General features: G+C 43.9%; 1 protein-coding gene across 2 annotated transcripts in view; it reads left to right on the top strand.

Annotated features, from left to right (window-relative positions):
- The window catches only part of nup98 (nucleoporin 98 and 96 precursor), a 72,908-nt gene that overhangs the window by 10,170 nt on the left and 35,731 nt on the right, over nucleotides 1-27,007 (top strand). Inside the window, exons 7-15 of one of the 2 annotated variants that reach the window (XM_048597606.1) lie at nucleotides 2,053-2,118; nucleotides 4,255-4,424; nucleotides 8,295-8,432; nucleotides 9,284-9,419; nucleotides 13,552-13,644; nucleotides 14,814-14,954; nucleotides 19,945-20,078; nucleotides 23,344-23,534; nucleotides 26,137-26,256. In XM_048597606.1, the coding sequence (XP_048453563.1) occupies nucleotides 2,053-2,118; nucleotides 4,255-4,424; nucleotides 8,295-8,432; nucleotides 9,284-9,419; nucleotides 13,552-13,644; nucleotides 14,814-14,954; nucleotides 19,945-20,078; nucleotides 23,344-23,534; nucleotides 26,137-26,256 (1,189 nt within the window). The remainder of the gene's footprint in view (nucleotides 1-2,052; nucleotides 2,119-4,254; nucleotides 4,425-8,294; nucleotides 8,433-9,283; nucleotides 9,420-13,551; nucleotides 13,645-14,813; nucleotides 14,955-19,944; nucleotides 20,079-23,343; nucleotides 23,535-26,136; nucleotides 26,257-27,007) is intronic. The other variant, XM_048597607.1, reaches the window with a different exon arrangement.

A 27,007-nucleotide genomic window follows, 5' to 3' on the forward strand; every position in this document is an offset into this window, starting at 1 on the left:
GCAGCTGATCAGGGGCTCTTGTTTTAGGGGAGAATTTTCATCTGGGGCAGGGGCTGTTAAATCAAAATATTAAGGGGCAGTGTGACAGTTATGTGCAGTATCAGTGCCTACCTTCTGAAGCTGACTATACCCTGTGCTAATAACTCCCTGCATGCCCATTTATCCAGCTCTGGATAGAGTATTGGAAGAATGTTTGACCATTGCAGAGAGCACCAAAAATGAGTATAGTTCTGTCCAGTGGCCTTGCATCTTCAGCTTATCCAAACCCTACTGTCTGTATCCATACTGTCTCCAAGACTCATTCATCCAGCACCACTGCAGCAATTCCCCATCCTCCAAGCCTACCCTTATTTTACAATTCCTTGCTATGCGCTGCGCACCCCTATGTCTCTCTCTGTGACTGTTAGATACGTCTAGCAAACACGTGTGATGCTGCTTTGGGTGTTTTACACCATTACACACGCCCTGCTTTCAGTAAGGAGTCAAGTAATTTCCCCCACCCCCATTTATGTCCCTGAGCCCCGATGATGTAGGAGGCAGTCAATGTACTGAGTATGGTCCACTCTGCAAATTGGCTTACGCCACCCAGGTTGGGAATTGAACCGAGGTTTCCAATGAACCTAGGTTTCTTCAGTCCTGAAGAAGGATAATACCCAAAGCATTGACTACTCCATTCCTCCAGATGCTGCCTGGCTTGCTGTGTTTGTCTGCCTAGGTTTCCAAGGCTCTTGTTCTCAACCACTCCCTCCCTTGAGCAGCTAGAATCATTGGGGGATTTATATTTTGGGTTTTCTCATTATAATCAAAATCCATCCATAATTACTGTGCCTGTAAGCCCTTTGTCACTTCTGTCATCCCAGTTCCCCACATGCATTCCGTAGGGATCAGGTATGATGTTTGAACATCTCCACAGAGACAGGCTCAAGCAACACATCTGATCTTCTGTGAGCTGTATTCAGTACCAAACCCCTGGTCGCTACACATCGGGCAGTGACTTCCCCTTGTTAACGTGGAACAAGGCAACTCAATGGGGATGCTGCAGCATTGCTGATGCCGGTTTCCCATCAGTTGGTGGGTTTTGTGGGCTGGTATCCCCAGACAATCATACAGGATATTTTCAATCAACCTTCTCGGAGGGGTTATAACTCACTTTTTTGGAGCAGGTGAGACTTGTCCCTGGGCCTTCTGATCCAGAGATAGAGAGAATACCACTGCACCATGATCCATGCATAGCTGCTACATGTTAATCTGATTTATCACTGCACAGGTTCTGTGTCAATGCCAGTTTGCGGTTAGGAGCAACACTAAGGTAAATGTGAGAGATTTGTCCCAGATAAATGCGGGAACAAACTTGATGTTTTACTTAAAAGGAAAATTGTCACAAAATACATTGTTTATTTCCTCGGCTTTCTACAGCAGAAAGCCCACCGTAAAATAGCATGCCCTTTTTGCACTCCAGAGTCATACTAATTTGACCCCCGCCCATTTTTTTCTCTCTATGGAAGATGCTGGCAGTTACTATCTGTCATGAATTTTTTGAGAACATCAAGTTGGCTGTGTTACTGTGGACCTGGCGTTTGTGAACCTGTTGGGTTTTGACAACAATCCAACAGATTCATGGTTGCTTTTTATTTCCGGATTTTCCTAAAAACCTGATCCAAATGCACAAACTGTCCATAGTGTGATTTGTAATATTAGGCTCTGGATTACTATGGTCTGAGCTTCGGATTATCAGAACTGAAACATAACCACCACTGTTGTTAACCCTTTGAAAAACTAGTTGGATCGAAGTTAAATCCATGTCCAACTCTTATTCAAGGTATGTGTGGCATCTTTTACACACACTTTTCTCCCCTTGTCCTTTACTGAAGGCTGTGATGTGTTTTGGGGGAGGAAGGAGCCCTCAGGATACCTTGAAGCAGCAACCGAGAGAGCCAACTGTGCCCATGGGCTCTGCTGATATGAATTGTCACCATTGGCACTTTAGATGTGTTGTAAATTTTTAATTTTAAAACAAAATCAAATATTGAACGAGTGACTTCCTCTCCTCAGACACTGGTCTCCTTTCCCAAGTGGGTGTGCTGGGGACAGTCTGTGGGTCCAGTCTTCAAAAAACAGGTAGGGACTTTCATCGTGAGGTTTAAAGCTTTGACAGCTGAGACCAGGTCGTGGTTTGGTCTTTTTGCAGGAAGTACAAACTGTGCTGCTCAATTGTGCTGTAATCATTTACTGACTGGTGAAAGCTGGAACTTATTTGAGGTCTAGTTCTACTTCCCCATTTACATCTCCCCTTTCTCTTAAAGACACCTTTTCCTTGGCAAATAGAGTCCCATGGGCACAGGACATGCCCCCCGGGGGCTGCTTCACCTCCGCACTATCATGTATCTCCACCCAGTATCGTAATGTCACCCTGCGCCAAGCTGCTGGAAAGCATATGTCATGGTTTAAACAATTCAATACCTCTGGCAAACACATGTCTTGTTAGCACAAGCTCTTAACAGTTGTATCCTGCCTCCCTGTTGCAATATGCATACTGTGGCTTTGTGCAAGTATTCTGTGGGGTGAGCACAAGTGACAGTACGTATGTATCCTATTCAAGGAGCAATTCCTCCCATAGAATTGAAAGTGCTACATAGCTTCAAGAGTTAAAGGGGCTGTCAGAGATGTGAATGAGGAGGAATCTTGCCCACCCAATAGGTGGATGAGATTGACCTACAGGATTCTCCCCTACCTAAACCAATCTGGGTTTCCACAGAGCAGGCTTAAGCAGAACAAAGGCTTAAAGGAGCTGCTTTGTGGCAGGGAGAGAGTCTGAGCGAGGCATTTAATGAGAATTTCTCAAAAAGAAGAAACTTTTGTTTTAGGAAATCTTCATCAGCAATCATTTCACTACAAATTCATTCTTCAGAATTGTTAATCCATTGTCTATCCCCCTTACAGAATTAACTTGAGCCTTTCTTTGTACAGCTGAGTGGTTTTGCAAATTCAGTTCAAAAGGCTGTTAATAGTTGATCCTGTTGATGCTGGGGACTGCTGTTACATTTGGTCTCGGATTGGGTAAAGACAGCAAGCGTTAGGTGAATGGAACAGCAGAAAATTTGCAGTCTGAATGGGCTTGAAGCTACCATGTGCAGTGTTGGTTTACGTTGCATTTCCAGTCACATCGAGAATAAATTTTCTCTCCCAGTAAAGCACTGCATGTGGAGATCAGGAAGATGTTTTGATTGCTGTAATTTGCATTATTTGCACTATGGACTTAAAAACGGGTTTAATATATCCCTCCACCAACCCCACAACTAAAAGGGGAAATGGATATTTGGGGATCAAAACAGCAGTGTGCCCTGCTTGACTCCTTCCAGATCAGTGCTGACCACAGGTCAATATTTTTACTGTTGTCTACTCTTCGTCATTCCTCCTCAGCCCTTGGGGTGCAGGATGGGAGATACCTACACACCAAAGCTAATCTTGATTGGCTATTCTGGCTGGAGGGGCTGAATGGCCTACTCCTATTCCTATGTTCCCATTTGCTTGTGACGCTTTTACGCTGCTGTTGCCAGCTTACATAAAGCTTGAAACCCCAACGTACATTGCTGCTGCCAACAGCAGGTACTCTGAACAGGTGTTGATGTATCGAACTCTGTCAGTATTTGACAGAAATTGAAATTCTGAAGTCTTGTTTCCATACAACGCAGCAGTGATTGTGAGTGAGTGAATTGATGAGCATTACCTTGAGTAGACCATCCACTCCCTTGACCTACTCCACTATTCAGTGAGATTGTGGCTGATGCTGAATATCAACTGCACCTTCCTGCACTGTCCCATTCCCTTTTAATACCCAAGAATCGCTCGTTCCCAGTCTTAAGTGTACTGAACGACTGACTGAACATTGTGAGCTCAGTTATACAATTCCAAAGATTTTTAGCCCTCAAAGAAATTTCTCCTTCCAGCCTCTCTAAATGTAGCTAGCCCTGTACATGTTTGTAGGAAGTTTGGATGTTAGGTGTTTTGCTTATTTTACAGAAAGTGCAACAGCTCCAGTCAAGCTGCAAGAGGAGAAGCAAGTCAATGCGACAGTGGAAACAACTTTGGAAGTGTTTGGGCTGGGGTTTATGGGTTGTCTAAAGAGTTACAATGAGGTGACAGTGGGAATGAGGTGAAACTCAGTGGGGATGGAGGTCCAGCAATGTTTCGCTGTTTCCCTGTCACCAAGGTGCAGTCAGTCCTTTCCGCTGATGTTGGGGGTCTGTGTTTCAGGTACTGGTGCTTTCGGCACAGGCACGGGAGGCCTGTTTGGTCAGCCACAGCAGCAGGCTAGCACAGGCCTCTTTGGGAACAAACCTTTCGGACTGGCCACCACCACACAGAGTACCGGCTTCGGTTTCGGCACTGCCAACACCCTGGGTCAGCCCAACACCAGCAGCATGGTAAGACATCCAGAATACTGAGCAGTCTGAAATTCTACGCTGTGGTGCATGTACGTTCATTCCAGCTCTTTTCCCCCTGCAGAAGATGAAACAGGAGAATATAGAAGATTAAGGGGCATCTAATTCAAAATATTTCAGAATTTGGAGACGGTCAAACTATTTACTGTAGTGTCAAGAGTCCAGGACAATGGGCAGGATCTTCAAATCCAAGCCAGGCTGTTCAGGGGTGATATCAGGAAGCACTTCCTCACACTGAACAAAATGCTGGAAAAGATGGAAATCTGAAGAGGAAGTGCTGGGAACGCTCAACAGATTAGTTTCAAGTCAATAATCCTTCATTAGAATTGTGAGCACTCTGAGGTAGAACAGGTCCTCAGCAGACAGACTGGGGAAGAGTAACACAGTAATTTTGTTCAGCCTGTTAATGGTTTATAGGACCAAGGTGGGTAGATTTGAAACAAACAGAGCAGAAATTGCTGTACAAACTCAAGGTCAGACAGCATCTGTGCAGGACAAAAAACATCATTAAAGTTTCAAGTTCAGTGACCCTTCTTCAGAACTGTGCCTTTGAGCCTCCTTCAGTATTCATAATCATTGTGGCTGGTCATCTAAATCCATAGCTTGTTCCTGCTTTTCTCCCATATCCTTTTGATCCTTTTAGCGCAAGTGCGATATCCACCACTTTGAAATTGTACAATGTTTGGCATCATCTGCTCTCTGTGGTATAGTACCCACAGGCTTATCCATCTCGGGTAGAGAAATTTCTCTTCAGTCCTAAGTGGTTTACCGAGTGTCCTTAGATTGTGACTCCTGGTTCTGGACTTTCCCACCATCAGGAACATCTTTCCTGCATATACCCTGTCTAGTTCTTTTAGAATTTGAGGTTTCTATAAAATCCCCCTCATTCTACTGAACTCCAGCAAATATAATCTGAACTGATTCAATCTCCTCATACATCAGTCCTGCCATCCAAGGAATCAGTCTGCTAAACCTTTGCTGCACTCCCCGTATAGAAACATAGAAGCAGGAGGTGGCCATTCGGCCCTTCGAGTCTGCTCCGCCATTCTTCATGATCGTGGCTGATCATTCAAGTCAATATCTTAATCCTGCTTTCTCCCCATAATTTTTGATCCCATTCGCCCCAAGTACTATATCTAGTTGCCTCTTGAGCATGTTCAATGTTTTGGCATCAACTACTTCCTGTGGTAATGAATTCCACAAACTCTCCACCCTGGGTGAAGAAATGTCGCCTCGTCTACCCCAAATCCTCACTGTGACCCCTGGTTCTGGACACACCCGCCATCAGGAACATCCTCCCTGCATCTACCCTGTCCAGTCCTGTTAGAATTTTATAAGTCTGAGATTCCCCTCATTTGCCTGGTAAACCTTCGCTGCACTCCCTCAAGAGCAAGAGCATCCTTCCTCAGTTAAGGAGACCAAAACTGCATACAGTATTCCAACTGATCTCACCAAGCCCTGTATAATTGCACCAAGTCATCTCTGCTTCTGCACTCTAATCCTCTCACTATGAAAGCCAGCGTACCATTTGCTGCCTTTGCCACTTGCTGCACCTGCATGCTTACCTTCAGTGGCTGATTTATGAGGCCTTATTGCACATTCCCCACTCTCAATTTATAACCATTCAGAAAATCTGTCTTCCTGCTTTTACTACCAAAGTCGATAACCTCTCACTTATCACATAATTCCATCTGCCGTGTATTCAGTTTATCCAATAGCACTGAAGCATCTCTGTATCCTCTTCATAGCTCACCCTTCCACCCAGCTTTGTGTCATTTAGTTCTGTTTTTCAGTGGCTTGTATATCAGGTCCAGTTTAATGTGTTTGTTGATGGAGTTCTGGTTGGAATGCCATGCGTCCAGGAATTTCCTGGCATGTCTGTTTGGTTTGTGCTGTTATGGATGTGTTGTCCCAGTCAAATTAGTGCCCTTCTTTGTGTGTACTGCGACCAGTGAGAATTGGCCATGTCTCTGGGTGGCTAGTTGGTGTTCATGTATCCTTATTGTCAGTTTTCTTTCAGTTTGGCCGATGTAACGTTATGAAGGAAACTGACAATAAGGATACATAACACCAGCTAGCCACCCAGAGACATGACCAATTCTCACTGGTCTCAGTGCACACAGACAAAGAAGGATGTGAATTTGACTGGGGCAACACATCCATAATAGCGCAAGCCAAACAGTGACATGCCAGGGAATTCCTGGAGGCATGGCATTCTAACCAGAACTCCATCAACAAAGACATTGAACTGGACCCAATATACAGGCCACTGAAAAACAAAAGCGGAAGTGATGCTAACCACCCCAGTGAACCAAGGTGTGTCAATAAAATAACAAGAGGGACAGAACACCAACACTCCACTGGAGGTGCACTGATGATGTTACCAAGCAGGGTGATGAAACATCTGCAGTCAAACACACCGTCTCGGCGAGCAAGTCTACAACATCATCCACAACCCGAGCTACAAATCTTCTGAAAAACTTTAGACTTCAACTTCTCGATCTTTAAATTTAATCTGCTCCTTATTCATGTAATCCACCAGCTACCTGTGCTTACAGCTCACCAGCCTTGTTTAAACAGGAAGTAAAGTTCCCTTGACAGCATTCCCATCGATGCTCCTGGGACAGGAACAGCACGGGGTTGAATATGGAGTAAAGCTCCCGCTAATCTTTGAACTGAAAGTGATGTTTTCTCAACACCATCCCTGTCAAACACACCTGGGATAGGGATAATAAGGGGTTAAAATACAGTTTCTTCTCGCTTGAACTAAAGGTAAACTAAAGTTCCGTTGGCACCGTTCCCCTCAAACATTCTGGAAACAGGGACAGCAAGGGGTTAAATACAGAATAAAGCTCCCTCAATCTCTTGGCAAATCCAAAATAATAGTGAAACTAATTCTGTAGAGCGTTGTATCAAAATGAAACAAATTTAAAAAGTCAAATGGCATCTTACAGAACGAAACAGAAATTTACTAAATTAACATGATGTCATCTGGGATGATGATGTAGCCCAGCCCCCACAGCGCCCGTCATTCACGAAATACCTTGACTGCGCCAGTGAGCACAGCGCACTCCTTCTCCAGGGACACCCGAGTGTGGGCATAACCACAAAAGAAGGGCAGACAATCAGGAATGACAAGCCCCTCTGTGGCCTGCTACCTGGACCTGTTAATGGCTGCTTTGGCCAGGCCCAGGAGCAGAGCAATGAGAATGTTCACCGGGATGATTCCCTGCTACAGAGGGATTGTCTTATGAGCAAAGGCTAAACAGGCTGAGTCTCTACTCACTGGAGTTTAGAAGAATGAGAGGTGAACTTATTGAAACATCTAAAATTCTCAAGGGTCTTGACAGGGTAAATGCTGAGACGATGTTTCCCCTCATGGGAGAGTCTAGGACGAGAGAGTCTAAGCTTCGTCTCCGAATTAAGGGGTTGCAATTTAAGACTTAGGGAATTTCTTCTGAGGATTGAGAATCTTTGAAACTCTTTGCCACAGAGAGCAATGGGGGCAGAATCTTTGAGTATTTAAGGCTGAGATTCTTGATCAGTTGAGGACAGGAAATTGGACGTGAGTGTTGGATCAGCCATGATCATCTTGAATGGCAGAGCAGGCACAAGGGGCCAAACAGTCTAGCCCTCTTCCTATTTCTTATGGTCTCTCTCCCTCAGAATCGGAATCAGTATTGATGTCCTAAGAATCTAAGACCCTACCTCTTGCTGGGCTGCTGGGACAGAGACAGCAGACTAAGTGATCTCTTGTTCTGTAACCATTCTGTAAAGTGCATTAGGCTAATCTAGATTTATGAACGTGCAGGTTCGTTTTTGAACTCTAACTTGACCCTCTGCTCACCACAGAGTTTATTCGGAACTGCCCCAGTCTCTCAGTCGGGAGGGATTTTTGGAACCAACACCAACACCAGCACCGGGAATGCGTTTGGCGCAGGGGGTGGCCTCTTTGGCAATACCAATGCTGCTTTCACCAACGTCAACAATGTAAGTTAAGTGCCAGGGTGTCATGGACCTCAGACTTGCTGTGACGTTTGGCAACTGAGTGATCCATGGCTCTCCAAGAGAATGTAAAGTGATGGGTTAAATCACCCTTGAGTCCCACAGTAATCATTAAAATTCACAACCATTAAAGACCATAAAGCATAGAACTGAAAAGCAACAATGTTATGTTAAATTGTGTGAAGCATTGGCCAGAATATTTTGAAATGCTGGGCAATGTTTAGATCTTTATAAAAAAAGAGCCACTGATGAAGGTGAGTTCAGGATTCGTATGAGTGTCAGAACTGGGCTTCAACTTTTAAATAATTCAACAGGCTGCAGCAGTTTTATTTTTGTTTCAAAAAGTAAGATGTTGATTTTGGGGAAGAAACCTGATATAACTCTTTGGAATTATGAGAGGGCTTCGCTCGGATAGATCTAGAGAAGTTTTCAATTGTCACAAAGATAGAACCCAGGACCATCAATGTAAGATGGTTGCAATAAATCCAGTGGGGAATTTGGGAGAAACCTTTTCAGTTTGATAGGAATGCAGAACCTGTCACCAAAGGGAGTGGTTAAGATGGATAAACACGAGGCAGGGCTCAGGAGGCTCGTGTGATGAATAAATACTGATGTACCAGTTTGGCTGGGTTGGAGCAAAATGAAGTGCCATAAATTGAGCAATCTGCAGGGATAGAAATGAGCGAGTGGTACAATTGCTGGGACCTAGGGGTTTGTGGTGTGGTGGAGCTGAAGTTAATGTGCGTTTCCCACAATAACCAGGCTGTAAAATGGGATGGTCTGCCATGGATGGGAAAAGAGCTGACTATGTTTTCCTGTTCTCTTAACTTCCATAGAGCCTGTTTACTAACAAACCTGCTGGATTTGGAACTGCCACAACAAGCGCTTCCACCTTCGGCACTGCTGGTGCTGGCCTGTTTGGTACTAAGCCAGCCCTGACTATCGGAGCCAGTGCCAATACGTCAAACTTTGGTATGTGAGAGTGAAGTGTCCTAAGTCCGTGTTTTGATTAACGTAACAGTGAAAATGTTGCAACTCCCTCAATGGCATTATGGCATACCTACACCACAAGGACTGCAGCAGTTGAAGAAAGCAACTCAATTCCATCTTGTTTAAAGGCATTTCGGAATGAGGAATAAATGCTGACTCAGCAAGCAATGCTCACATTCCAGTCAGGAATACAAAAGTGTAGAGCAGGAGTAGGCCATTTGGTCCTTTTGAGTGTGTAAAATCATGGCTGGTTTGATATGGCCCCATAACTCTAGACTCTTGTGATCATAAACCTGTCTAACTCTGTTCCCTCTGCTAATTATCAAGTAATTGGCTCAAGCCGAGCCATACTATCTCTTTCCAACAAGGATGCTTTCCAGTGAAAGTAGTCTGCAATGTCTGCTTCCAGGGCGATTGGTCGAGGTGAAACTGTTAGGAAGAGCTTCAGGCTCAGGCAAATAATTTCACAACTAAAAATGGTGAAGCATCAATAATCAAAGATGCAGACAACCCCAGATTTGGAGTAGTGTGAAGATCTTGGGAGATTTTTGGGACTGGAGAAAGTTATATTGATAGGGAAGAGCAACGCTGTGGATGGGTTTGTAAATCAGGTTTTTTTTTTTGGTTTCCATGAGTGAACCTACATAGGTTGGCGCACACAGGCGATTTGGAGAGGAAAGAGAAATTTGTAAAGGATAAGGTGGTGACTGATTGGAACGAGAGAATAATTCCTAAGGAGAGAACAGTTTAATGACTGACATAGGGACTAGGATGGGAAGTTGGGTGATCAGTTTAGAGGGATTCAGACTGCCCGTGTAGGAGGTAGGTTTTTTGGATAACATAGGCTCAGAACACAAAAGACTTGTGACAATACAGGAGAGAGAGATTTATGGCTAAGATTGGGGAACCTTGGAAGAGACAAACAGAAATTGCTAATGAAACTGGCAGACCCGAAGAGTCACTGGACTCAATATTAACTCTACTTGCTACTTGCTGCCCGCTGCCCACTGCCAGACCTGCTGAGTTTCACCAGCAATTTCTGTTTCTGTTTTTGTTTCAGATCTCCAGCATCCATAGTTCTTTGTTTGATTGTGGAACCTTGGAAGAGGTATAGTCCAGTGGACAAGAGGAAAAGAGGGAAATGGTAGGGGCAGCTGATAGGACTTTTTCAATTCGTTCCTGTAATGTGGCTGTTGTTGGCTAAGCCAGCATTCATTGTCCATCCCTATTTGCCTTGAATGGAGTGCCTTACTCAGCAATTTCAGGGGACAGTTGAATCAATCACGTGCTCTGGGTCTGCAGTCACTCGTAGGTCAGATCAGATAAAGATGGCAGATTTCTTTCCCCAAAGGCCACTAATAAACCAGATAAATTTTATGACTAAATAAAAACCGAAAGTACTGCGGATGTTGTAAAACAGAAATTGCTGGAAAAGCTCAGCAGGTCTGGCCGTATCTGTGGAGACAAATCAGAGTTAATGTTTCAAGTCGAGTGACCCTTCCTCAGAACACCAGCAACTTCTACCTTTGACCATTTTTCAAAGCAGACTTTACCAATTTTGGTCCTCAATCAAAAATAAAAGGAAGAGGTCTTTACACTCCTTAAACATCTCCATTTCTCTACTTTGCTTTCCTCCTTTTTAGATACAGTTTTTAAACCAGCTCTGACCAACTTCCTGATCACCTCCCTAAATATCTGTCTAATTTTCTTTCAAAGTTATAATGTTCCAGCCGTGCTTTGATCAGGGGGATGATGTCATAATCTGATGTCTCTGGGCAAGTAACTCTGAGGACCAGGCTACTGCTGTACAGGCAAAGCAGTTGGGGGAATTTAAAATAAATCTAAAATGTACAGCTAGTTTATTAATTTGTTTATAGGATTTGGACATTGTTGGCGAAACCAACATTTATTGCCCTTCCCTAATTGAAGGTGTTCATGGGCTGCTTTGTTGAACTGTTGTTCCATGCTGTGAGGAAAGCAGTGTGACCAGGAAACTGTCAGTTGTCACAAAAACCCATCTGGTCCACTAAAATATTTTTACGGAAGGAAGAGATTGCTGGGCCCCTTGCTGAGATATTTGTATCATTGATAGCCACAAGTGAGGTGCCAGAAGACTGGAGGGTGGATGATGTGGTGCCATCATTTAAGAAAGATGGTAAGGAAAAGCAGGTAAGGAACTGTAGACCAGTGACCCTGACATTGGTGGTGGGTACGTTGTCGGAGGAGATTGAGGGACAAGATTTACATGCCTTTGGAAAGGCATGGACTGATTAGGCATAGTCAGCATGGCTTTGAGCGTGAGAAATCGTGTCTCGCTAACTGAATAGAGTTTTTTTGAAGTGACCAAGAAGATTGATGAAGTCAGTGTGGTTGATGTTGTCTATATGGATTTCAAGCTGTTTGACAAGGTTCAGCGTGGTAGACTGATCAGCAAGGTTACATCTCAAGGAATCCAAAAGAAGCTACCTAATTGGATACAAAATCGGCTTGATGGTAGGACATAGAGGGTGGTGGTAGAGGGTTGTTTTTTTTTCGACTGGAGGCCTGTGATGTGTGGTGTGCTGCAAGGATTGGCACTGGGTCCACTTTTTTGTCATCTATATAAATGATTTGGATAAGAATGTGGGAGGTAAGGTTAGTAAGTTTGCAGATGACACCAGAATTGGTGGTGTAGTAGACAGTGAAGAAAGTTATGAGTACAACGGAACCTTGATCAGATGGGCCAATGGGCTAAGGAGTGGCAGATGGAGTTTAGATAAATGTGAGGCATTGCATTTTGGAAAGGCAAATTACGGAAGTACTTATACACTTAATGGTAAGGCTGTGAGGAGTGTTGCTGAACAGAGAGACCTAGGGGTGCAGGTGCATAGTTTCTTGAATGTAGAGTTGTAGGTAGACAGAGTGGTGAAGGAGGTGTTTGGCACACTTGCCTTCTATTGGAGTTGGGACATTGGGTAGGTTACTTTTGGAATACTGCTTCAATTCTGGTCTACCTGCTGTAGGAAAGATGTTAAAACTTGAAAGCGTTCAGAAAAGCTTTGAGGATATTGCTGGGGTTGGAGGGTTTGAGCTATAGGGAGAGGCTGAATAGGCTGGGGCTATTTTTCCCTGGAGTATTGGAGGCTGAGGTCTGACCTTACAGGAGTTTATAAAATCATCATGGGCGTGTATAGGGTAAATAGGCAAGGTCTTTTTTTCCTTCCTCAGGGTAGGGGAGTCCAGAACTAGAGAGCGTATGTTTAAGGTGAGTAGGGAAAGCTTTAAAAGGGACCTGACAAGTAACTTTTTCACGCCAAGGGTGGTGCATGTATGGAATGAGCTGCCAGACGAAGTGGTAGATGCAGGTACGATAACATTTAAAAGACATCTGGATGGGTATGTGAGTAGGAAGGGTTTAGAGGGATATGGCCAAAATGCTGGGAAATGGGACTAGATTAATTAGGATGTCTGGTTGGCGCAGACGAGTTGGACCGAAGGATCTGTTCTCATGCCATATAACTGACTTTGTGAAATCTGCCAACTTTCTTGGTCTGGCTTACACGTGCCTCCAGACCCACAACAATGTGGTTGGCCTCGCACTCTCTGAAATGGCCAGGGAAGCCACTCCGTTCAAGGACAAATAATGATGGACAGTAAATTCCTCTGCTGTTGATGCTCCGATCCTCTGAGCAAAGAGGGTGGGAAAGAAAAGATTCCTCAAAGAAATATCAATTGATTTAACCTTAGCTTTGATAGGCTTCACACTAGATCTTCAAAGTTGGATCTTGCTGCCACTTCTTCCTTTCTCAAATGCTGGCTCCAATTGGTGTTCAGTATTCCATATTGCCACTGGCCATCTGAACGCAGCCTTGTGTATGCTGCCTCTCTCTATCTACCCGAAACGAGTGTTCTGTCTACTTGGGTCACAGTGTTGCTCACTGTGGAGCCTTGGGAGGCAGTTGCATAGTTTGTCTTTCACCCCATCAGACACACCTATTACTACGGTGCTGTGAGCATACAGTGTTGTGCCCTCGTGCCATGGGGTGTGGGGGTTCAGGATGTTGGCACTTCAATGTCTGATGCAGCAGGATAATTAAAAGCTGAATCACTGGCTGCTTTGGATCTGCTTCTCTAGGATTTGGAGCAAATACAGCAACAGGTGGTCTGTTTGGGAATAAACCTGCAACTGGAGCTCTCGGAACAACCCTTGGAGGTGGATTTGGATCAGGTGAGCTGTTGACGTGACTAGGAGGGTGGGAATATACAGGATTAAGGAACTATAGAGGCAGATGTCTGGAATTCAGCGCAAACTAAGGAAATGGACAGGCAGTGCTCTCAGCCTCAGGGTTAGCAACCTTGAGCTGACCAACTCAAAGCCATTGATCCCAGCTGAGCAACTGTAGGGGTTCCAGAGGAGCAGAAAGAGGCCATTTGACTTCTTAAACCTTTCCAGTCATTGAAAGTTACTAGAGTTCCTGTCTTTCTGTAGGAGAAAGGTCCAGATTTCCAGTCCTGTGTGTGAAGTGCCTCCTGACATCATCCCTGAACGGCCTGGCTTGAATTTCAGGTCATGCCCCTTTGTTCTGGACCTCTCTCCCTCTCTCTCTCTCCCTCCCTCTCTTTCCCCCCACCACCCACCACCAAAGGAAACAGCTACTGCCTGTAAATCTTTTATCATTTTAAACCCCTTGATTAGATCGCCAGCCCTCAGTCTTAGACTGGAGGGAGTCCAAGCCAAGTTAATGCAATCTTCTGCCAGTTTCGTCCTTCGGGAGATGTTCTGGATGGTGGAGGAGGATGAAGTGCTTTCATTGAGCTTAGTTGCTGAGGCAGTGTAATTAGCTAGAGCTTGCTTTCGGGATTACTATTCCATGACCTTTGATATATGTGCAGGGTAGAGTAAATAGACTGGGGCTGCACAGTGGTCTGGCCAGAAGGTTGGGCCCAGTTAAATGTAGAATTTGCTACCATATGGACTGGTGAAATTGAGTGGTATTGACTAATCATCAGCTAGATAAGCACGTGCTAACATTTGGGTTTGAAAGTTATGGTGGGAGGCGTCTTGTATAGAGTCTGAACACAGACCACTTGACCTGTATCTACACTGTGTAGCGCTTGTACTAGTTTCCTAGTAGGAATTGAGAGAGAGGGTGAACAAGGACACATCTCAGCTGGTCTGTACCAATGGGCATTTAATACCAACCAGCAGAAAGGTGGTTTGTCCCAGCTGCTGTTTAGAACTGAAATACTGGAAGTGATCATCACGATAAGGCAGTCATGTACAAACAGACCCGTCCACATAATCTCCTGTCAATAACTGACAGAAGCAGATGAAAGATCTGACAATGTTGCCCCACATTCACTGAGATCTGCAATGCCTTTGTTTTCTTTTCATAGCTCTGGGTGCTGGGCAGACGTCCTTGTTCGGAAGCACTCAGCCCAAACTGGGCACCACTCTTGGAGCAGGAACATTTGGAGCAGGAGCCTTCAATGCACCCAGTGCCGGTGTGGGATTTGGAGCACCTCAGGCTCCTGTCTGTAAGTAATCATCACAACAGGTGTGTGTAACCTGCTGTGTCTCAGCTCACTGAAACTCTTGCTGTCCCTATCCAAACTCTCACCCGTTGTCTCTCTGCTCACTTACCAATGTTGGCTGCTTGTTAAGCAGTCACTTCATCTAAAAGCAAATGTGACTATTCTAAATCCTCCGTGTCCTTGCCCTTCTCTATTGCTGCTGTCCTGCAGTCTCTCGGCTCGGAGATCTCTAGTCTCTGACACCCTGATTGTAATCACCTTTGGTGATTGTGTATCCAGCTGCCTGGGCTCTAACCTTCCTTTAGGCCCTACTTAAAATTTGCCTCTTTGGCCAAGCATTTGATTATTTTTTCTTGTTGATTGAGTTAACTGTGTAGATCTAAAAAGTGTAAATCTGCCTGAACTGCTTTTGAGTTGATGATTTTTGATTGTGGGGTTAGGTCAAAGGCCACATGATACCAGGTTATAGTTCAGGTTTATTTGAAATCAAAGTTTTTGGAGCGTAGTCCCTTCTTCGGGTGAAGCCAGAGAGAAGCACACAGGCAGAGTTTATGGGCAGAGAGATAGAAAGATCATACAAATGGTGTGAGTGCAGTGTTGAATAAGTCTCTGCAGTGATCAAAAGTGTCAACAGTTGAATAACAAGTGAAGGGATGACCTGTAATTTGATTAAATGAGGCAGAGTGATAATTACAAAAAATTAAAATTAAGGTGGTGCTGGAGACAAACCAAATGACTGGAATAACATGATAGTCACATGCTGAGAGTCTAACCAAAGTAATAAGTAATCCAAAACTGTGCAAACAAAGAAAGAGATCATAACACACCAAAAACAAGAAACAGGAGAAGCTTGGCATCACCACCAGCAGTAACCAAACCTCCCCCTTGTGTCATGGTTAAAACCTGTACCACCACAGTGAAATCCATCATCAACTTGTCTGACCACACCCTTCAACCGGACAAAATCACAGTTCTCAGCCAAGGGCTCAATTTGTGCTCAACCACCAAAATGGACCCTGTTGATCTCACAGCAGACACAGAGGAATTCATCAGGCAAATGAGGCTGCAGGAATTCTTTCACAAATCCCAAGATGTCAGCAGCGGCCCACTGAGACAACGAACAAACCAGAACGGTCAACAGACATCCGTGGGGCAGCAACCAAAGAGTCGAATTGGACCCCTCCAGGAGGCTGCTGCCCTCGGCTCGATGTATGTTCAAGCCATAAAGAGATGCGCTAAAGCCAGATTCATCAGCCACGCTCACAAGGTAGCAGCAGAACATCACCCAAACACAACACAACGCCATCCGTGCTCTCAAGACCAATGGCAGCATTGTCATCAAACCAGCAGACAAAGGAGGAGCCATTGCCACATAGAATAGAACAGACTACTGCAAAGAAGCATACCGACAATTACCTGCTGATCTGACCAAAGAACACACCCGTCAACTGGACAGATTAGTCAAGACTTTTGATCCAGACCTTCACTGCACACTTGTCCTGCATATGTAACTCATAGATGACTTCTACTGCCATCCGAAGATGGACAAAGCCAACACACCTGGACGTCCCATCGTATCAGGCAATGGGACCCTGTGTGAGAACCTCTCTGGCATCTTGAAACCCATTGTACAGGGAGCCGCCAGCTTCTGTCGCAACACTACAGATTTCTTACAGAAACTCAGCACCCACAGACCAGTCGAACCAGGAACATTCCTCGTCACAATGAACATTTCAGCACTCTACACCAGCTTCCCCCACAAGGACAGCATCACCGCAACAGCCTCAGTACTCAATACCACCAACTGCCAATTTCCAGACACCATCCTACTCATCCACTTCATCCTCGACCACAACGTCTTCACCTTTGACAACCAGTTCTTCATCCGTACACCTGGAACAGCATGGGGCCCAGATTTGTCCCAATATGCCAGCATTTTCATACACCAGTTCAAGCAAGACTACTTCACTGTACAGGACCTCCAACCAGCAGTAATCACCAGTACATTGATATTTTCTTGCTTTGGTCTCACGACGAGGAATCACTGAAACAACTACATGGTGATATCAACACGTTTTTTTTTAAATTCATAAATGGATGAGGGTGTTGCTGGCCAGGGCAGCATTTATTGCCCATCCCTAATTGCCCAGAGTCAACCACATTGCTGTGGGTCTGGAGTCACATGTAGGCCAGACCAGGTAAAGATGGCAGGTTCCATCCCTAATGGGCATTAGTGAACCAGATGGGTTTTTCCTGACAATTGACAATGGATTCATCGTCATCATTAGATTCTTATTCTAGGTTTTTTAATTGAATTCAAATTCCACCATCTGCTGTGGCGGGATTTGAACCCAGGCCCCCAGATCATTAGCTGGGCTTCTGAATTAACAGTCCAGCAGCAATACCACTAGGCCATCGCCTCCCTAGAGTTTCATCCCACCATCAGACTTATCATGGACTACTCTTCAGAATCAATCTCATTCTTGGACACCTGCATCTCCATCAGGGATGGACACCTCAGTACCTCATTCTACTGCAAGCCCATGGTTAACGTCACGATGCTGCACTTGTCTAGCTTCCACCCTAAACGTATTAAAGAAGCCATCCCCTATGGACAAGCCCTACGCATATGCAGGATCTTCTTGGATGAGGAGGAACGTGACAGACCCCTAAAGATTTTGAATGATGCCATCTTAAGGACAGGATACATTGCTCAACTCGTCGATCGCCAGTTCTGGCATGCTACAGCAAAAACCCGCAACAATCTCCTCGGAAAACAGACACAGGCTGCGATTGATAGAGAACCCTTTGTCATTCAGTACTTCCCTGGAATGGAGAGACTATGCCATGTTCTTCACAGCCTTCAACATGTCATCAATGATGTCAAGCATCTTGCCATGATCATGCCTACACCTCCACTTCTCGCCTTCAAACAACAGCCAAGCTTTAAACAGACCACTTCGCAGCAAACTACCCAGCCTTCAGGGCAACATTGACCACAACAGCTCTCAACCCTGTCCATAGCAACCTTTGCAAGACTTGTCGATGACCTGACGTGGATACTACCATCACACGTGGGAACACCACCCACCATGTAGACAGTAGACAGCAGACACTCATGTGACTCAGCCAATGTTGTCTATCTCGTACGCTGCAGGCAAGGATGTTCCGAGGCATGGTATATTGGTGAGACCGTGCAGACACTATGACAATGGATGAATGGACATCACACAACAAACCCCAGACAGGAATGTTCCCTCCCAGTCGGGGAACACTTCAGCGGTCAAGGACATTTAGCCTCCGATCTTCGGGTAAGTGGCCTTCAAGATACACCAACAATGCAGAATCGCCGAGTAAAGACTGATAGCCAAGATTCATACCCGTGAAGATGGCCTCAGCCGTGATCTTGGGTTCATGTAGCTCTACATGTGACCCCACCTCAGTGTTCTGTATCTGGAAAATTTTCTTTAACATTTTTGTTCACCTTAGTATTTGACAATCCACTCGCAGCGTTGGTATGATCTTTTGATCTCTCTCCCCAAAAATTCTGCATTCTGTGTGCTTCTCTGACACTGTCCACCTGATGAAGGGGCTACGCTCCAAAAGCTTGTGATTTCAAATAAACCTGTTGGACTATAACCTGGTGTCATGTGACTTCTGACTTTGTCCACCCCCCGGCCCGATCCAACACTAGCACCTCCACACGATGTGGGGTTAAAGTGATCTCCAATCTGAAAAGTTAAAAGGGAGAGTCGGGCTGTGGCTCAGTGAGTCATGACCTTCCTGCTGAATGACTGAGCCATCCTGATTGGGAAGCAAGATATGCTAGTGTCAGTTTTCAAGAATGGGGAGGGGTAGTACAGCTCCTCTTGATCAGGAGCAGGCACCAGGCTCGTAACCCCATCGCCCCTTCCTTTTATTGTTGGGAAGTGGGCACTGTTTGATTGTTCTCCATGGCTAAGGAAGCCAGCTAATGTTCCCCATGACATGGGCAGTAGTCCATATTTTGGGAGGGAAGGTTACCATTTGGCCCATCATGCCAGTGTCACGTTCCTTTCCTTTCCAAGTGGAGGTCAGTGATTCGAGGACTCTGTTTTGCGTAATGGCAGGTCAGAGCTCAGATCCAGCCTCCACATTGAGTAGAACGACAGCATGAACAGGTTAAGCCCCCTCGGCATGCTCCTCCGTTCGGTTCGATCGGGTTGATCTAATTGTGACATTAACTTTCTTCCAATCCTTTTCACCCTTGATTCACTTAAACTCTGTTTAGCTCTTTCTTGAATGCGTTTGATGATTCAGACTCCACTGGTGTCCTTGGACAAGAATTCCAAAGACTGACCCTCTGAGAAGAAAGTCCTGCTTATCTCCATCTTAAGGGGAGACTTCTTATTTTGAAACAACACCACCACCACCACTACCACACCCACCCGCTCTCCTCCACCCCCACCCACCCCCGCCCCCCATCTCCTAGATTCCTTCTCAGCATCCAACCTGTCACGCCCCCTTAGGATCTTGTGTTTCACTAAGATTACCCCTTGTTTTTCTAAACATTGTAAGACATGCACACATGCGTAGGCCATTCAGCCTGTTGAGTCTGTTTTGCCATTTAATGAGATCATGGCTGGAAATGAGTACAACCTGATCAATCATTCCTCATAAAGACACACATAAATAGTTGAGACCTCGGCACTGATTCCAATGGCAGTACTTGCTGTTTGATATCCAGAAAATAATCCATTTATCTCACCTCTACTCATTCCTACTCTTTAGCCAATCCTCTATCCATGCTTCAATATCACAACAAAGACCTTGAGTTGGTATCTTGTGTAGTAACCTTTATTTGGATCTTGAGGGAAAGCCTTTTGAAAATCCAAATGTATTCAGTTCATTAGTTGGGAATGGTCTCACCTCCATCCCAAGGAGGAATAAAATGAAAATGGTATGTTGGCTTATTCTGTGCTCACTTTACTTCTGCAATCTCTGTCTGTTACAGGCTTGACTGACCCGAATGCCTCCGCCACACAGCAGGCTGTTTTACAGCAGCAGCTTAATGCTCTGGCCTACACCCCATTTGGAGATTCTCCATTGTTCAGAAATCCTATGGTTGATCCAAAGAAGAAAGAGGAGGTAAGCTGTTCCTCAGGTATGTGTCCATGGTCCAGGGCCTTGGCCCTCATCTGGAACAATTGACAACATTTCACAATGACACTGGGCCAGTCCCCAGCCATTCTATTTGTGCAGCTCTGACAAGTGGACTGCATTGGTGTCTCAACATTACGTGCCATTGATGTAGCCTCATAACGTTGCTTTTAAAAAACAGGCTGCCAGGATACGTCTCAATATTGTGTAGAATTGGCTTGCCCTTTCAGCTTCCCCGTACTTTTCTCTTTATCAAGGATGCTTCAATTTCTCAGAACTTTACAGTGAGTGAAATGGTCAGAAATCTGATGCTTCATCAGCCAAGTTACCGAAGTTAGGATACAAAAATGATTCTATTTTCTGTTTAAAACATGATGCTTATTAGACTTTTCATGATTCATTTCTGATTGTTGATAGTTCTCAATGGACCAACAGCATTCATCTTGCTCGTGGAACAGTGCAAAAATGCTTTGAATTTAGTAGGACTTCCATGGTTTTTAAAATAAGAAAATATCTATTTGTATTAACTCATGGAAATATGTCTCTGCTAGTATTGCCAATTATTGCCCATCCCTAATTCATCATGAGACTGTGATGAGCCACTAGAGTCCAGGTCAGTTACAGTTTCTTGTTTTCTTAAAAAAAAAAAAAAAAAATTTGATTCAGTGGGGAGGCTGTTCAGGCTGTTGAAGGAGTGAAGATTAAGCCTCATTGCTGTGGCTAACTGGATTAGGAAGTGCTCATCCTTCTCTAAGGGACATTACTGAACCATTGCTGGGGTTGAAAGGGTTCAGAAAAGATTTACAAGGATGTTGCCAGGGTTTGAGCTATAGGGAGAGGCTGAATAGCCTGTGGCTCTTTTTCCTTAGAGCGTTTGAGGCTGAAGTTTTGTAAAATCATGAGGGGCATGTATAGAGTGAATAGCCAAGGTATTTTGCCTAAGGTGGGGGAGTTCAACACTAGAGGTTTAAGGTGAGAGGGGCAAAGATTTAAAATGGACCTGAGGGGCAACTTTTTCACACAGAGGGTGGTGGGGTGAATGGAATGAGCTGCAAGGTGGTGTGCAGACTGGTACAAGTGCAATATTTAAAAGGTATCTGGATGGGTATATGAATAGGAAGGGTTTAGATGGATATGGGCCAAATGCTGGCAAATGGGACTTAGATTACTTTAGGATATCTGGCGTGGACAAGTTGGACTAAAGGGCCTGTTTCCATACTGTATAACTTTGACTCTATTTGGGATTTTGATATGATCCAGCAACTACACAGTCACCATCACCAAAATTAGCTTTTTGTTCTTGATTTAGTTATTTATCTGAATTTAAATTCTCCATCAGCCTCAGTGGGATCTAAACTTCACATCTGCAGATCATTAGTTCAATGTTCAGATTGCTGGTCTCACTCCGCTACTGTACGTGTTATTTTGTACACAATGTGGAAGAACAGCTTGCACTATTTGGAACAGTCTGAGAGGAAGATCTGGCCTAATGGTATTATCGCTGGATTGTTAACCCAGAAAGACACGTCAGGTTCTTGGGACCTGAGTTCAAATCCTGCCATTGCAGGTGGCCTCTTTATTTTCTTTCACTAAAACATCTGGAATTAGGAGTCTAACGACCATGAATCCATCGTTAATTGTTGGAAAAACCCATCTTTAAAAATTTCCTTTAGGGAAGGAAACTGCCATCCTTACCTAGTCCGGCCTACATGTGACTCCAGACCCACAGCAATATGCTTGAATCTTAACTGCCCTCTGGGCAATTTAGGGATGGGTAATAAATGCTGGCCTGGCCAGCTGCTCCCGCATCCCATGACTGAATAAAAACAAAACTGTTTGGAATCTTCTGGTTTCCCCAGTCTGTCGGAGATGAGACAGGAGTCAGTGGTTTAATATTCTGACATTGCAGCCTTCCTAGCACACTACCTGCATCCATAACTTTCTGACTGGGATGTGAGGTAACAACATAAAGATCAGCTGTTTGGGTAAGAGGTGACATTATTTGAAATGATGTAGCAACTTAATTTTTTTTGTTCCTGTGCTTGGGGTGAAATGCAAAATAAGGGGATGTTATCTCCAAATTTACATTGGAGCCATTCAGGTTTGATCATGAGGGAGATGTTTAAAAATCAGGGATGCTCAAGGAACCAGAGTCCCAGGAGTGTAGAGATCTCAGGGTTGTAAGGATGGAGGGGATTAGAGATCAAAAGGGGCATGAATTTTGTTGGATTTGAAAATGAAGATAAGAATTTTAAGTGTCTTTTTATTTTTCTGCATTTTAATGGTGGACTGAAATGGGGAAAAAGAACTGTTTTAGAACTAGATGGTTTATGGGTGAGTTGGAGCCAAGGGGGCTGTGCACAAATGGACATCCAGGCAGCAATAAGTAGCTGATTTGTCTGTGGACTAGTGACCAGTTATTGATGATAAAGGCCTTCTGCTTGTCAACAACTGTGATTGGCTTGCAGGTAGCTGAAGAGCTTGGGGTCTGAACAAGGTACAGAGAAACCTCAGAACACCACCAGCTCAGGAGCTCTCTGCTACAAAATACACTTTTTAAGCCTGAAGAAAATCAGCTTGACCAGTAAACTGTGACTTATTAATGAGTCAGAGACTGTTTACATCACATTGTGCCTTCAAGAGAGAGCATGTGAAAAAGGAAGATGGAGAAGCAGTGGTCTGATCAGTATAAGTACCATCTCAGCAGCTCATGTGAACAAGCTCAACTGAACTCCCTTCCAGACTTCTCCCCCTGCCCATAACACCCAGATTTTTTTTTTCCTTGCCTGTGTGTGTGTGTAGAGTTTATAAGGAGTTCTTAAGAATTTTGACTACTGGATGGCTCATAACTATTTACTGTAGCTAGAGCCTGTTTACTGGCAATAGTAATCTGATTAGGTACAAAAACCTGTTCTTTGCTTCGGTCTGAAAATTGGGTGAATTGAGAAATTGTGTAATTTTTATAAAAACAAAATCTTTGATTTTTGCAATGACACTGGGATTAGTGGGGCTTGATTTCCAATGTGCCGTCCCTGTGAGGCATGACAGTTTTAAAATCACAGCATTACCAAACTGAGAGCAACAAGAGGCTGAAATTGATGTCTTCTGAAGTAGGACGTGGAATTACAACAACTAAATGATGGTGTGAGGTACCAATCTGGCATGGGCGAGCTCAAAGGTAGAACAAGCTAGCAGGGTCAAATTGAAACCACCTGGTCCAGTGCTTTCAAATTCATTGCTTTCCAAATTGCAGCGATTGAAGCCCACAAATCCAGCAGCGCAGAAGGCACTGACTACCCCCACCCACTACAAGCTGACTCCCCGCCCTGCTACCAGAGTACGGCCAAAAGCTCTGCAAGCCACTGGGTCCTCCAAGTCTCAGCTCTTCGATGGACTGGATGATGATGAACCTACATCTCTATCGAATGGCACCTTCCTGCCCAGGTAAACACTACTTTAAACCTTGCAATGCTGCTCTCGCTCTGGCTTTCCCCTTGCCTACCCCTCCCTCTTTGTCGTACTTTATCTGTCTACCCCTCTCTCCTTCTCGCTCTCAACTTTTCAAAGAATCCTGTCACTTAGTATTGCTTAAAAAAAGACATTTTACTAGAATTTTTTGACTTCCCTTGCCAGGGCATTTTGTAATGATTTATAGTTACACTGCATGAAAGGAAAGTTCTTTGGCCAGTGCATTACAGTGGAAAATGCATCCAGTAATGCTGATTGACCATTATCTGCCAAGCTTTAAGTTTTAAACCAAGCAGGTTGACTCTGACTCTGGTCAGGATGTTGCTGAGAAAGGAATTAGCAAATGGCTGTTGTGGCAGTATAAAAGTCTTACTTGATCACTTCAGTGATCAATGTGTTTTTTAAGTAAGAGACTTATACCAGGTTTCTTCAATAAATTGAAAAATAAACTTGTTTACTAGAAACAAACTTGTACTTGTGGCCAAATTGGTTATCAGCTAAGCTGTAAATCAGGATTAAACAATATCTCTCCAAATCCAAATCCAAATACATTAATGCAGGATGAGACACAATGCAGCAGAGCAATTGAGTGAAAAAAATTGGGAAAACCTGTTAATTTGAATTCCAAACTAATAAGGTAAAATAAGGTGACTTTGTCAGTATTGTTAAAGGGATCACGTTGCTGTCAGTCACTGATTGTTGGAAGACACTTGGTTCGGGTAGCAGGCCACTTCGACACAGGACTTAATGAGTTCAGCAGTCAGTTTGAGGACATTGGAAACATTGATTTCTAGAACTTTCTCTGATTCTCAGGAAATACTTCTCGAATATTTCTTTAACTTTCCTAAAAGTGTATATTGTTACTCAGTGAGAAAACACTGTTTTCTTGTAACAACTCTCCAGTCTGTGGCAAAACAAACCAAAAGTCCAGAGGCTGTTGCTAGGCAGCCTTCATCACTAGGTCCTTTCCAAAGTTCAGTCTATTTGAGAGGCAGTTAAGTTTATAAAATAATCTTCATCTATCTTTTGAAATTTTCTTCTAAAGCAGACAGCAGACCTCTTCCAGAAAGTCTCATTGTAAATCGCTTGCAATCCTGGCCGCGTTCTAATTTTCAATTATCCTTTACTCATAATCTGCAAGTATTTTTGTGTTCTCAACAGTATTTAAGGTATTTCACTTTACTGAAAGTTAAATACTTCCAAAAGCCAGACAGGTTAACGGAGAGGTAGTGGATACAGCTTAATATGGGTAAGTTTGAGATGGGACAGTGGAATTTGGGAGGAGGAGAAAGCAATTTTATATAGACTTGGCAAAAAAATGCTAAAGGATATGCAAGAAACACAGTTTACCTAAACAGGGTGGTTGTGTGAAGATTTTTAAAACTAGCAACAGTGTCAATTTTATAAAAGAAGGTTTGAGAATATTAACAGTAATACATGTTTTGAAAAGCCAATTAGACCAGTGTGCAGTTTTTGGACACCCTAGCAAAGAAAATACATTTAAAATTGCAGAGTGCGGATGGCATAGATTTATCGTGATAATTTGAAGGGAATTTCCAGTTATAGATAAAGAGCATTGCGATATGGGGACAATCGCCTCTGGAACAGTAAAGGCTAAACAAAGTTTAAATCTGCACAGGTTTGAAGGAGATTTCTGTGTAGTGGGTATTCAGGTTGATCTAACTTTTTTTTTTAATTCATTCATGGGATGTAGGCATCTCTGGCTGTGCCATCATTACTGGTCGTCCCTAATTGCCCAGAGGGTAGTTAAGATTCAAACACATAGCTGTAGGTCTGGAGTCACATGTAGGCCAGACTGGGTAGGGATGGCAGTTTCCCTCCCTGAGGAACATTACTTCCTGATAATTGACAATGGTTTCATGTTCATCATTCGATTCTTCATTCAGATTTTTATTGAATTCAGATTCCACCATCTGCCACGGAGGGATTCAAACCCAAGTTCCCAGAAAGTTACCTGGGTCTCTGGATTAACAGTGTGGCGACCTCCACCACCGACAACCCCCGCATTTTCCAAGAACGCTCAGTTCCCTCTATACTACATTCCTTTTTCCAGTATCTCCATTTAAATAATAGCCTGCCTTTTAATTCTTCCTGTCAAAATGCATGACCACAATTTCCTGTATTAAACTCCATCTGCCAATTTTTTTGCCCAATCACTCAGCTTTACTAATATTCCCTTCCAGATTCTTTACATCCTCATCACAACCCTCCCACTTATTTTTGTGTTCTTGCAAAATTTGGAGATTTCTTCACATGATTTGAGTATGGAATACATGAGGTAGCGGTCTGGAATATCAAGCAAATAATCAGTGAAAGATGGAGTTTTTCGGACAGAGTCCAGTGTAAAAGGGTCAGTTGGGATTGATGCATGGCTATGGGGGACACAGTAGGGCAGTGGGATTAGTTTTTGAGTAATTATGAGACTAGTTCTTTAGATTTAATTTTAGTTATATTTAAATTTGGGATTTGAACTGTTGTCTCTGGATTATTGATAATTTAACTATACTACCATACCTATTAACCATTTAATCCTATTTGACCAAACTATCCTTCGCAGGAAGAGCATCAAGAAACTGGTACTGAAGAGCATGAATAACTCTACTTTGGGCTCACCTGTACTCTGCAAGGAACCAAACGACCTGGCCTCACCATCAGACTATCCAGAGAATGGAGAGAAGTGAGTACAATAAGATCATAAGACACAGGTGCAGACGTAGGCCATTCAGCCCATCTAGTCTGCTCTGCCATTCGAAGAGATGATGGAAGATCTGATAATCCTGATCTCCATTCAATTCCCCTACTGATTAAAAATCAGTCTGTCAGTCTTAAACATGCTTAATGACCCAGTCTTGACTGCCCTCTGCAGTAAAGAATTCCACAGATACACAACCCTCTGAGACAAAGGCTTTTTGTTCTGAGTGATGTCCTCTGCCCCTAGAGTCTCCCACAAGGGGAAACAATCTTTCTGCATCTACTCTATCAAGCCCCTAAATATCTTGTATGTTTTTATAAGGTCGCCTCTCATCCTTCTAAATTTTGAGTACAGACTCGACTTACTCCATCTCTTTCTGTCTGAGGATTGAGACTGTTTGTTTGGAATTCCACTCCTCAAAAGGTAGTGAATGCCGAATTTTTAAAGAAGAGGTATATATTCTTGATTATGAAAGATTATCAGCAATATGCAAGAATGTGGAGTTGAGGTAAAAATCTGATCTGCCGTGATATTATAGAATGGCAGAGCAGACTCAGAGGGCTGTGTGGCCTACTTGTGCTCATAACCTCAACTCGTAAGACAATCCTTTCGTGCCTGGTATCAGTCTAGTGAACCTTCTCAGGACTGCTTCCAATAGAAGTGCATCTTCCCTTGGATAAGGGGACCCAAGCTGATCACAGTATTCTAGGTGTGGTCTCACTAGTGTCTTATAGTT

This window comes from Rhincodon typus, chromosome 6 (genome assembly GCF_021869965.1).
Source record: "Rhincodon typus isolate 14 chromosome 6, sRhiTyp1.1, whole genome shotgun sequence".
NCBI classification, from domain to species: Eukaryota; Metazoa; Chordata; class Chondrichthyes; order Orectolobiformes; family Rhincodontidae; genus Rhincodon; species Rhincodon typus.